The following is a 12,213-nucleotide window of genomic DNA, read 5'->3' as shown; positions in this document are numbered from 1 at the left end:
AACTACAACAGCCCAGCTTCCAAGGCGCCCCCTCGCCATAACCCATTCTTCCTCTGCCCTCGGCTCTTCTCCGCTCCCTCCTTGCCCACCACGCCCCCTCCCCGCCTCCTGTTGGCTCACCCCCCTCCCGTCCGCGCGGATGGTAGCGTCCGCGGGGCGCGCAGGCGCAGAGGGCCCGGGGCGGTGCCGGAGGGGGGCGGGTGACGCAGCGGCCGTCGCTGCCATTTTAAGTTGTTTGTTCTCGCTCGTCTCCTCAAACGCGACTCTGCCCCGGACCCGGGAGGCGCCCGAGGCCGCCGCCGCCGCCGCCGCCGCTTCCGCAGCCGCCGTGGGGGGGACGAGTGCCGCCGCGGACGCTCAGCAGCAGCAGCTTGGCTTCGCCCCCTCCGGGTCTCCTCGGCCTCCTTCCCGGCGAGCCGGCGCCCGACGCGGGGGCAAGCGAGCCGCGCGAGCCGATGCTTGAACTGAAATAACTCCTCGGGGGGCGCCTCCGTGACTGACCCGTAGCCAGGGCTCCCCTCCCGCCCGCCCCTCCTCTCCGCCCGCCTCTCCTCTTCTCTTTCTCGTCGCCGCCGCCGCGTCCTTCCGTCCGCGCCGCCGCCGGGGCGCCGAGCCAGACTATGGGTCCCAGGTGGGGGCTGAGCGGCGGCAGCAGCGCGGGCGGCCCGGTCCCAGTGCGCGCCGCAGCGGGCCTGGAGGGGCGCGGGTGGCTGGTGGTTTTCTCTTGACATGGCTCCCGCCCGTGCCGCGCGCTGCGCCCCCGCCGCCTGTTCCGCCGCCGCCACCGCTGCGCCCGCCGGCTGCGGCTAGAGGGCCCGGCCCCGCCCGAGTCGTCCGCGCGCCCCGGTCTCCGCGGGTCCGGGAGGGCCCTGCCCCGCACCCGCTCCCCGCCCCGGCCGCCCCTTCGGGGAGCCCGCCCGCGACCCCGCCCGGAGCCGTGCACACTCGGGAGCCATGGGCTGGTGGGCGCGCGAGCGAGCTTAGCCCGGCCCGGCGCTGCGTGGCTTCGTGGCTCCGCGTCCCCGGGGGTGGGGCGGGCGCGCTCTGTCTGGAAAGCGGTGACTAGTAACACGACTGTTCTCTCTTCTCCCCCCCCCCCCACCTCGGCCCCCCCCTTGCCCTCTCCCGCCGCCTCTACCCGGGCGGGAACGGGTGCCACGATGCAATGAGTGAGAGCCCGCGCGATCCGGTGTCTCCCGTGGTGCGAGTGAGTCGCTGCCGCTGAAGGCGCGGGGTGGGGGCGCCGCCGGGGCCCGGGCCATGCGCTCGAGAAGATAAGCCGCTCTCCCCACCACCTGGACGGGGCAGCCGCGCGGGGAGGGGTCCCTGGGGGATGTAGGGCTCCTTGCCGGGCTGGGGGTGCTGGGATCCCGGGCGTCGATCAGGTCTGACCCCGCCGCCGGAGTCATTGCCGTCTTCTAGACACCCCCCCCCCACCTGCCCTCGGCCATCATGGTTCTCCTTGGCCGCCGCGCTAGCAGCCGCCTGAGGGTGAAAATGTGGGTGATGGGGAAGTTGGTAATGACTCCGCTGTTTTTTCTCATGGCTCCTTTGGGCAACAGCTGCCCGCCCCCGGTATACACTGTAGTTGATTGCAGGGAAACCCTGGACCTCTCCCCTTCCTTCTCGGCCGATTTTGCACTTTCCTCTTTGCTCACCACCACGTGTAATCAATAACAAGCACTGACGATACATAGCAATAGTGAAATCTGAAATAACTAAGAATTAATTAGGTACTGCAGCCATGGGTCTGGCTGGGTAAAATCCAATTGAATATTTCAGTTTCATTCACCTACCCTGTTTTTGGTGTATTTTTGGTTTTTTTGGGGAGGGGGGGGTTTGGTGGTTATTTTTTCCTTTTGATATTTGGTCAACAAGGATCACCCCTCCCCCGCCCTCTTCCTTTTCGTAATCCAGTCTCCAAAAAGAGGGGGGGAAATCCGGATGGATTTTGAGGATTGGACTGGTGTCAGCTGTGTTTTATTGCACACCTAAATCCTGATAATAGGCTTTTCGTTTTCCCTCAGAGCCTTTATTTTGGCAGTTAAACCAGATGTGTTCTCCAAAAAGTTAGTTCAAGTATTTTCTCCTCTTCCTTTCCTTCTCTTCCTCTTCCCCATCCACCCCCAAACGTTATTGTCCAAACATGACTGGACAGCAGCTTTTGTTTCTTGACCCTGTAATATGACAGTCTGCTAATATTGCCAGAAGGTGGTTTTTGGGTTACAGTCGTGATTTTAGCTATTCAATCATATTAGCAGGAAAAAAAAAATGACTTGTTTCTGTTGTACTTGAGTCTTAAGAAAAAGTGCCCATAGTTTAGTGACAATTTCCAAAGGCTTTAGTACCACCTGTATTTCAAAATGGGGGACCCAAACTCCCGGAAGAAGCAAGCTCTGAACAGACTACGTGCTCAGCTTAGAAAGAAAAAAGAATCTCTAGCTGACCAGTTTGACTTCAAGATGTATATTGCCTTTGTATTCAAGGAGAAGGTAATTTAAAGTTCTTAATGTGAATTAGCACAAGTGATTTTTGTAAGTGTGTAATATCTGTTAAATAATTGAATATTAGGTTAAGTAGTGCTTGAGAAAGCGAGCAGTAACTTTCACGGGAAGTGTCTCTACCTAGCAGTTGCAGAGTGACTATGGAAAACTTGAGTACTAACTGGTTTGGAAATTGGTGATCAGGTTGTAGAACTTTCATTTGTTTTACAATAAATTTCATTATCCCAACAATGGGAGAACCTTATTAAATGAAAAGGTTTCTGTAAAGTATAGGCAGAATGTTTAAAAGTGGTTAGAATCAAAATGTTTACATGCTAAACTTAGTCTTTGATGTAGGTACCTTTTACTTACGGTGTGTTTAGTGAAACAGAACACTACTTAATACTGTAGCGGTTAATTCGTGTTTAGAAGTACAATTTATTAAAATTCTAATGAAGCCAAAAAGGAAGTTTACCTTTTTTTGTTGGTCTCAATCAGAATTCGACAGTTAAATACAGCAAATGATAAGCCGGGAGTAGTCAAGGAGAGTGATAACTTTTTGTAATTTAAAGTAATGGACAGGTCTGTTTGAAATGAGATTAGGTTTGCTAGAAGGAAATACTGCTTTCATTTTCGCATGTAAATTGTGAGCGACTTCAGATAAGAGGTGTAATCTAGTGTGGCACCTAGTTAATATTTGGGATTTTCCATGGTTATTACCCTCCTCCCCCTTAAGAAAGCACTTAACTGCTAGAGTATAGCATTACAAAGTGATTTCAAAAGTAGTTTTTTTGGGTAACTGATTGTTTTAAGATTAGCAGTACCAGGGGTTTGCTTTTTTGTTTTTTGTTCATAACTTTAGAATTGATAAAATATGATTTTAGTTGACAGTGTTATAGGCTCATGAGAAATAAATTCAAGGTAGAAGTTGAGACTAGACCTTTGTATTTAATCTATGAGATGTCTCAGATTTTACTGTTCTTAATGCCTATGAAAACCTGTTTTTAGTTTGTGAATGGATGTTCATAGGATGTTCCAGGCATTTGTCTTGTATAGTTTATGAATTTTAGAACCTAAATTGATGATGAGCATTTGGTCTTAACTAAATTTGAAACTCAGTTTGGTTGATGCACTTGTTTTCCTTTCAAGTATTGACATAGTTACATAAAAATACCAGAGAGAATAATGGAAATTGATCTTTTAAGGAAGTACTTGATAAGGATACCATAATGCTATAAAGTTGGCAGTTAACATTCTTATAAGAGCCTATTTTTGTGTGGTTTGGGGAAGAACACAAAGATCTTATCTGAAAATCTGTGTTTTTAGTACAAAGAGTATCCATCAGTTAATACTCTTGCTGAGTTAGAATTAAGTTTTATGACATTGTAATATGAACCGGGTGTTAAAAGACTGCTACCAGCGCATTAATACACTTTTTTTTTTTCCTTTCAGAAGAAAAAATCAGCACTTTTTGAAGTGTCTGAGGTTATACCAGTCATGACAAATAATTATGAAGAAAATATCCTGAAAGGTGTGCGAGATTCCAGCTATTCCTTGGAAAGTTCCATAGAGCTTTTACAGAAGGATGTGGTACAGCTCCATGCTCCTCGATACCAGTCTATGAGAAGGGTGAGTTCTGTTTGTAAGTTTGCATTTGGTAACTTCTTGTGAGTTATTCTTGCGTTACCCACTCTTACTCCCCGATGGGTAGTAAGCAAGCCATCGTCAGGAATCCGTTAGAAGTTTAATTCAAATAAAACATACGGATCACTTTCTGGGTAGTCTGATTGTGATATGCATTATTGCTGAGGATAAAGTAGAAGGTGGTATTGCCAACAACTTTCTCTAAACTTCTGCAGCTCATTGGAAATAACTTGGCATATGGGAAGAAGAGAGCGTGATAGTTAGTAGGGGTGGGGAAAGGCTTTTGATAAAATCGTGTACTGGGAGAGGGCGATTGGCCTTGGAGAATTAATATGCTGGACTATGTATGATAAGAGGAATAAGAAGACAAAGTCGTTTTCTGCCAGCATATAACAAAAAGAGCATCTCAGTAGTCATAAGGTAGGGATTCATGTTAAAACTTTCAGGACGCCTTTGTATTGGTTCTGATTTTGAAGAGTGGAGATGAAAGTGCAGGGGCTTACTTAAAAAAAAAAAAAAGACAAGATCAGAGCATTTGGAGTTTTCATCAACCATATACTGATAAACTTGAGTCTTGATGAGAGGAGCTCTGGGCTGAGACTGAATGTGGACTCAGCAAGATAAACGAAGTCAGTTCTGAGCTATTCACATAGTATATAGTCCTACTGTCCCCTTTTAAGGTATGAAGTGATGTAGTGGATCTTTTGTTCTTGTGAATTCTTGTGAAATGTTTCTGTAGTCGAACTGTAGTTAGTGATGTTGCTTTGTGTCTTTGAAAGTAATTTTTTTTTTTTTTTTGGTCACTTTATAGGATGTGATTGGCTGTACTCAGGAGATGGATTTCATTCTTTGGCCTCGGAATGATATTGAAAAAATTGTCTGTCTCCTGTTTTCTAGGTGGAAGGAATCTGATGAGCCTTTTAGGCCTGTTCAGGTATTTTATTCTAAAAGAAATGTGGTAAGCACTTCCAAAGTGAAGACTAGAATTGGGTGTAACTGAAATTCTTTGGGATTATGCTTTCTCCTAAGTTTTCCATGAATCCCTCCAGTCTTTTAAATATTGTAAGGCAGAGTAGAAAGCATTTGCCTCATAGAATCTCTTGAGAATAGGGTGGATCTAACTCTGGCCAATGTGCCTTTGAAATTAAAGCCAAAGAAAATCTAAGGTGAACCTTTGTTGACAAGTGGTGACAGGGGTCCTATGGATGAACTGACGGTGCTCTCTTGCCCTGTACCACACATTCCTGAAATAATATATACTGAAGTAATTATCTGAGTTCTCAAGAGCAGTAAGAAGCCCCTGCCGAGAAGTTGATGCCTTATATATATAAAAGTGTATCAGCAGAAGAATGGATCTAGTAGTGGTTCCAAAATGACCCTCAGTATCTCGGCTAGCTCTTGTCATTTGATGTACTTGACCATTTCTAGTATTAAGGGCATTTACCCATGTGTTGATGATCCTAGTTTGTAGTATAGTTACATGCCTAGAATAAAGTAAAACTAGGTAGATCTACTGAAACGTTAATTATGGTCAGTTCTCGGTTAGGTATAGCTAATTCTCCTTTTTTATACATATATATATGTCCATAATTCCCTGCAGTCAGCATACTTTCATAATCAGAAAAATGACCTTTAAAGATGCAAGTCTATTAAATATTAAAGAAGTTAATTGTTTATGAATATGAAAATTATTACATTATCCATTACCATGAAGTATGGTGCTGTTGTATGTGATAAACAAGTTGGTGTACTCACTATGCTGTGTCCTATCTAAATGTTGTAACTGTCAGCTCAAATAAGTGAGCATTCCTGTTTCTAAGATAAATTTGTTGATAATAAGTTGTAAAGATACTCCATAGGCTAAAAGTCAAAGTATCATTGTTGTTTTTTAATAGAAATTAACATCAGTGTGCTGAAGAATATAAGTTGAAAATAAAAGGCAGGAAGACAGGAGTGAAAATGGCAAATTTATAGTGCTCAGAGTGGATTTTATACCTCAACTGTTAGGTGTTACTGAAAGGACTGAATTTTAAATTGTACTACATTAATTTAAATTTAAGTAGCTGTTACTGGCTATCATATTAGACAATGCGCATGGATATAAACATGGTGCAATGGATGTTTCAGGAAATGTGACGTTTGTAGTACATATAAATGTTTGTATTTCTTAATTAGGCCAAATTTGAGTTTCATCACGGTGACTATGAAAAACAGTTTCTGCATGTACTGAGCCGCAAGGATAAGACTGGAATTGTTGTCAACAATCCCAACCAGTCAGTGTTTCTCTTTATTGACAGACAGCACTTGCAGGTAAACATTTTTTAATTTTCCAAAACCACTGATGGTTTTTTTTACAAACATGCGATTATTTAAAACATTTGTTTCCCTTTTCTATATAAATACTTAATGTTTTACCTCCTCAACACTGCATTATTTTTCAAGTTACTTAACTGCTTATTTTTTAAGATTTATTTGTTTTATGCATACAAGAACTGGGGTGTAAGCCAGAGGTGCGGGGGGTGAGAGGATTCACCAGAGACAGAGTGGGGAGCAGAACAGGCAGATCTACTGAAATACACTTTCTAGGAGAGCAGCGGGCGAGGCAGGGGAAGTCTTCTGCGCCATGTGGGAAGCTCCCTGGCTGGGGATTAAACGTGTGCGGCAGTGGCTGCGGCGAACTCCGTAGGTTGCGTCTCAACCCCTTGTGCCACCAGGGAAGCCCTCAAAGTCTGCATTTTGAACAAAATCCTTGGGTGATTCATAACACATATGTTGAGCACTGGCCTCAACCTTTTAAATCAAAACCTATAAAAAGGTCCTGAGGCACCTCTGTAGTTAAAAGATGCAGGTGTTTTCAAATAAGCATTTACAGTTTGAAGTAGCAATTCAGGTATTGCCAATTTTTACTCTGAAACATTTATTTTCATCAACCTGAGTATCTGCACATAGAATTCATAGTCCTTTGTTATTAATCATTAAAAAATTGCACCAGTCTGACTTACCATTTGTTCAACAAATAATTCCTACTAAGTGCCCACCATTGTGTAGCCATAAAAAACAGAAAAATTTTGGCCTTGTGGATTCACATTCCGTTGTGAATTACCTTTCATAAATAATCAAAATAGTTAACAAATGCTAAGAGGAGGGGGGATGGGGAGTGATAATATAAACTGTTGGATATGAATTCTTAGATGGTGTCACCAGAGAAAGCCTCCCTGAGGTGATCCTAGTAAAGACTTTGAGTATTTATGATATTAATTGCATTATAGAACATGTTTATTTTTATGAGTCTCGTGTGCAAGGTAATAAAAAATATAAAGGTGACTCATACTGCTACCTTTACAAGCTGACAGATTGACAAGATTATACATTTACTTTCTATCTTCTGAGAGGTTAAGTAATTATGGTATGGGTACAGATATAAAGGGACTGGGAATTAATAGAAGAAAGTTAATTTCACTGGTGACATTTGATAAACCTAAGAGACAAGCCGTGTAATTTCGGATTTTTTTTTGTTTTTTTCCATTTTAACTTCGTCCTCCTGGTACACTTTAAGTTGACTTGTTTTTGGTTTTTAATTACAAGTATAATGTACTTTCATTTATGTCTTGAGAAAATGCGATATAACAGGTTATTGACTTACATTGAAGTCACAGCAGATTTTCAGTCTTAGGAAAGTTACTGATTTATATACTAGCGTAGACTTAATTTTCATATGAATATTGTGAGAATAGTAATACTATATAGAAATGACTGGTGACTTGAAGGGGAGTTACTTTGCTAAAGAAGAAGTAATTCATCTATTAACTATCGTCAAATGATTTCTATGTTTTATGAAGCAAACAGCTTAAGCCTTTCAATGAGAAGAAAATTTTAAGCTCCTAAGGTAAATTGGGGTTGTAGTTAAAGTAACCAGCAGTTTAGTTTCCCTGCATGTCCTGATTGTACCCAGTCCTGGGCCGTCTGGGATGGTTGGTCACCCTAGTCCTTCCAACTGTCTTCTGACATACAGATCTTACTACTCCTGTTTTATAATAGCTAAGAAAATCAAGAAATTAATTGGCCTAATGATAATTAAGCAGATATTTTGTGCCCTGTATCGTTTAAGATAAACCACAGGAGAATTTTGAATGGACAGGTGGTAGAGAATCATGTACCCTGAGTCTGGATTCTAATATAGATGCAGCCACTATGAGATCTTGGACAGTTACTTCTCTGAGCATGTTTTCTGTTAATTGAATAAAAGATATTCATAGGGATGCTGTAACATTTAAAATGAAAAGAAAAATGTGTGTGTATAAGTTCATTTACATATGGATTGCTCTAGGCATGGCAAAGGCAGGGTTTTTTTTGGCCTGTCATAGAGGTGACATCTTGAAAACAAGATTGACTTTTGAAGAAGGTCTGGGTTCAGATTTTCACATTACTTGCAGTTGTTATTTGTGAAAACACCTACCTTGTTTGCTAGAAGGTGTTAAAATAGTAACTGCTACTTGAAAGAAGTAGCTTGATTTGCTTATACTTTGATTTCTAGTACTTGAAGCTTTTATTCTGCATGAATTCTTTTTTTTTTTTTTTAAAGAGTTATTTATTTATGCATACAAGAGCTGGGGTACAGGCCAGAGATGTGGGGGAAGGGGGATGAGAGGATTCACCAGAGACAGAGTGGGGAACAGAACAGGCAGATTGACCGAAGTACACTGCTGAGGGGAGCAGCGGGCCAGACAGGAGAGGTCTGCTGCGCCATCTGCATGAATTCTTTAAACTTAACTCAGTTTTTATCCTGCCATTGTTTTCCTGTATTTTGTATGGTGAGATTCTGTCTTCTTCAATAGAACAACAGTTTGTTCACTGACTCTATGAGCTTTATTACTGTGTCCATAAGTGGGTTAAGCTTAAATTGTGGGAGATTGGTTTCATGTGGCAATTGATCAGTTACATTAAAGTCTTAAGAATATTAAAATTTTTCCCCTTTTAGACTCCAAAAAACAAAGCTACAATCTTCAAGTTATGCAGCATCTGCCTCTACCTGCCACAGGAACAGCTTACCCACTGGGCAGTTGGCACCATAGAGGATCACCTCCATCCTTATATGCCAGAATAGAGTACTGACCAGCAAAATGGAGAAGATCAGAGTGCAGCAGCAATGTTTTTATTGTTTTCTTACCACTTTATTCTTTCAGAGTTTAAAGAAAATGGACTCATGCACAGAACTCTCTGCATTTTGAAACTTGTCCATCCTGGATTTTTTTTTTTTTTTTTTTAAATCATTTGTATCTCAGAACTTAAAAAAAAAAATCTGATGTCTTCTGCACGGACTGTGTGAAAGAAGATGCTTTGCATATTTGCTGCACTGCATCAGCATCTTAACTAAAAATGTGAAATGAAAGGACTGTTGTACACTGAAATGCTTAAATGTATCTTAAAGCACAAGGTGACACTCGTTTTTGATGGTCTTTCCATTTGTGCTGGTTTTTCCTCTGACATCTGTCATCAGTATTTGGAGGGTAAGAAGTAAATGTAACAGGCATAAATAACATTTTAAAAACTTAATAGCTTTGCTATATCACCGTTGATCCAGAACACTGTCACATTCTAATGACCAGAAGTGGTTGTTAAAAAAGAATGAAAATACAACCATGGGAAAGAAATCTTAGATAAAAAGCATCTCATTGTAGGCATACTTGCCTCATTTTACTGGGCCATGTTTGTTTCCTGGTACTCATATGTATTTTATTTCTAGATCTCTTTCCCCAAGTTGCTGTTATAAAAGTATTCTGCTGAGTGGATACAGTTAACCACATTAAGGCAGATCTGGAGTCTGAAGTAGCTTAAAGCAGCTATAAAACTGAGAAATACATTCATAGCTGCAGAAACCGTAATAGGTAGAGGACTTTCCTTTTTTGTTTTTTGTTTTGTTTTGTTTTTTGGTTTTAAGGAGAAGAGATTTTTATTACAAAGAAAAATTCCAGTGAATTGTGCAGAAATACTGGTTTCTACACCATCCTAAAGAACAACAACTTAGGGTTTTTTGGAGTAGAAAAAAGTTATTAAAGGTTGGAATCTTAAATTGTGAAAACCACCGTTGAGTGTCAAAGGTCTAAAAGCAGAACTCATTTGTGCAATGAACATAAGGAAAGACTACTGTATAGTTTTTGTTGTTTTTGTTTTTTTTTTTCTTTTAAATGAAGAAAAGCTTTGCTTAAGGGTTGCATACTTTTATTCGAGTAAATCTGAATGATCCTACTCCTTTGGAGTAAAACTTAGTGCTTACCAGTTTCCAATTGTATTTAGCTTCTGGTTGGAATATGAAAACCTAAATAAAATAGGTGAAAGCTCCCTGACTATTCAGGTGAATACACAAGACTTTGAAGCAGTAAATTTTTTTTTTCCCGTCCTTGGGGAGGTATTACTGATGACTTAAGGGGTTACTCTGTAGTCCATGGCGCAATAAATACAGAAGGGGGGAAATGGCGGTTGGGTTTGTAATTTCAACAAACGGAATCAAGGACATTTTGTCTTCATTTCGAGAAGAAAATGTATGCTTCACTTCAAATGCTTTCATGTGTTTTCTGATCAACTGAAAATTAGTCTATTTGAAATGAATTTATTAGGTCAGGATGGTTTCAGACTCTAGTCTTCCCTAATTTACCTCATGTGTAGGGAGGATTTAAACGTAGGCTGGCTGGCTCTAGAGACCAATTTCTTAAATGTTCTATACTGAACTACACTTGTTATGCTTTACATTTTTATTTTAGAATAATTTGGGAAAGTAATGCAGAAAGCTTTAGAACCTTTACCCACATTCAGCCTTGTAAACATTTTGTCAGTTTTTTCTGTCTACATATAGGCATATGTATTTTCTGAACCATTTGAGAGTTTGGCGTATATATCACAGATGCACCTTGATTCCTGACCCTTCACATTTTGGCATATGTCCCAGGTACAAAGATTTACATAACCATGGTAGTTCTAGAACTGAGGAAAGGTAACATGGATATACTTTAACCTGTCACCCATATTCATTTCAATTGTCTTAATGTCCTTGACGGTGTTTTCCCCCTTCTGTACAGTGTCAGTGTGTTTAGTTGCCGTGTCTAATCTGGACCAGTACCTCAACCTTTAACGGCCTTGACATTTTTCTGTCTGATGATTCTTCATGGTTAGATTTGGATGATGCATTCCTTGCCAGTGTCGAGTGTAAAATAATCGCATACCCTTCTCAATATCCCAAAGCACAATGTCAGTTTGCTTTTGTTGGTAGTAATTGTGATTGGTCATGGTGGTATCCTGTTTCTGCATTGCGTAGTTGCTGTTTTCCCCCTTGCAATTAAGCACTCTAAAGGGAAACATGCAATTACCCTGCTCTCTATCAGAACACATTGTTAGCAGCTGGAAAAGGTAATTTTCCATATTTACCCTTGTACATGTGTCCGCCTTCTATTGCAAAGACCCTTCCCCTCCCCGCCATCTACCTAAGTGGCATAGACTCATTTTTCCATTTCATAATTTGTGCTCATTTTCTCGAGCACTTCCTTTCAGGCGCATATAAGTACATCTTTGAACTTCCCGATCTCAGCCTACATCCCTGGAATCTGCTATTTTTCCAAGGAGCCTAGGTTACTTTTAGTGAGAAATAATTAGGATCAAGATCTGGGTCACCTGTGTATCCCCTGCCACTGTGAAGTCCGTTGCTGTCCTGAAAGCAGGCCACCCAACTCCCATTACAAGAGAAGGATCACAACCTTCAGCTGTTGACGCTAAAGTTGCTTCCTAAGACTCCCTGACACAGAAATCAACTCAAGAATGCCATAGTTAACTAGGACCTTTGAGAAGTGGACGAAGTTTGTGAAGTTGGTTTTTTTTCAGTACTGTAGATTGGAAGATTCAAAATCTGCCAATCTAGGTACTTACTCTAAGTATTAGAAAAGGAGCCTAATAGTATGCTTTTCTCCCACTCTTAATATTAAATAATGCCAGACCTGTAATTTAGAGAAAAGCAGCACACCATTTGTTTCCTGTTTCACTAAGGTGCTTTGCCTATTTTAGGTTACATGGTCCTGTTTTATTTTCCAGATATGGGCTA

The 12,213-nt window shown here is 41.5% G+C and overlaps 1 protein-coding gene across 1 annotated transcript; it reads left to right on the top strand.

Moving 5' to 3' along the window:
• Positions 1-1,333: 1,333 nt before the first annotated feature.
• CUNH6orf62 (chromosome unknown C6orf62 homolog) lies at positions 1,334-10,491 on the top strand. Its single transcript, XM_037518937.2, has 5 exons — positions 1,334-2,492; positions 3,936-4,112; positions 4,939-5,061; positions 6,303-6,437; positions 9,106-10,491. The coding sequence occupies exons 1-5, from the start codon at positions 2,364-2,366 to the stop codon at positions 9,229-9,231; spliced, it is 690 nt and encodes a 229-aa protein (XP_037374834.1). The 5' UTR covers positions 1,334-2,363; the 3' UTR covers positions 9,232-10,491.
• Positions 10,492-12,213: the final 1,722 nt, after the last annotated feature.

Source organism: Talpa occidentalis, unplaced genomic scaffold (genome assembly GCF_014898055.3).
Source record: "Talpa occidentalis isolate TD23 unplaced genomic scaffold, MPIMG_talOcc4v2.1 talOcc4.2, whole genome shotgun sequence".
NCBI classification, from domain to species: domain Eukaryota; kingdom Metazoa; phylum Chordata; class Mammalia; order Eulipotyphla; family Talpidae; genus Talpa; species Talpa occidentalis.
The sequence above is the reverse complement of the archived record's forward strand: the minus strand, read 5'-3'. Positions and strand labels throughout refer to the sequence as shown.

Coding starts and splice junctions, on each gene's coding strand:
- CUNH6orf62 (XM_037518937.2), top strand. CDS start 2,364: ATGGGGGACCCAAACTCCCGGAAGAAGCAAGCTCTGAACAGACTACGT. Junction 4,113..4,938: donor GATACCAGTCTATGAGAAGG/GTGAGTTCTGTT, acceptor GTCACTTTATAG/GATGTGATTGGCTGTACTCA. Junction 6,438..9,105: donor TTGACAGACAGCACTTGCAG/GTAAACATTTTT, acceptor TTCCCCTTTTAG/ACTCCAAAAAACAAAGCTAC.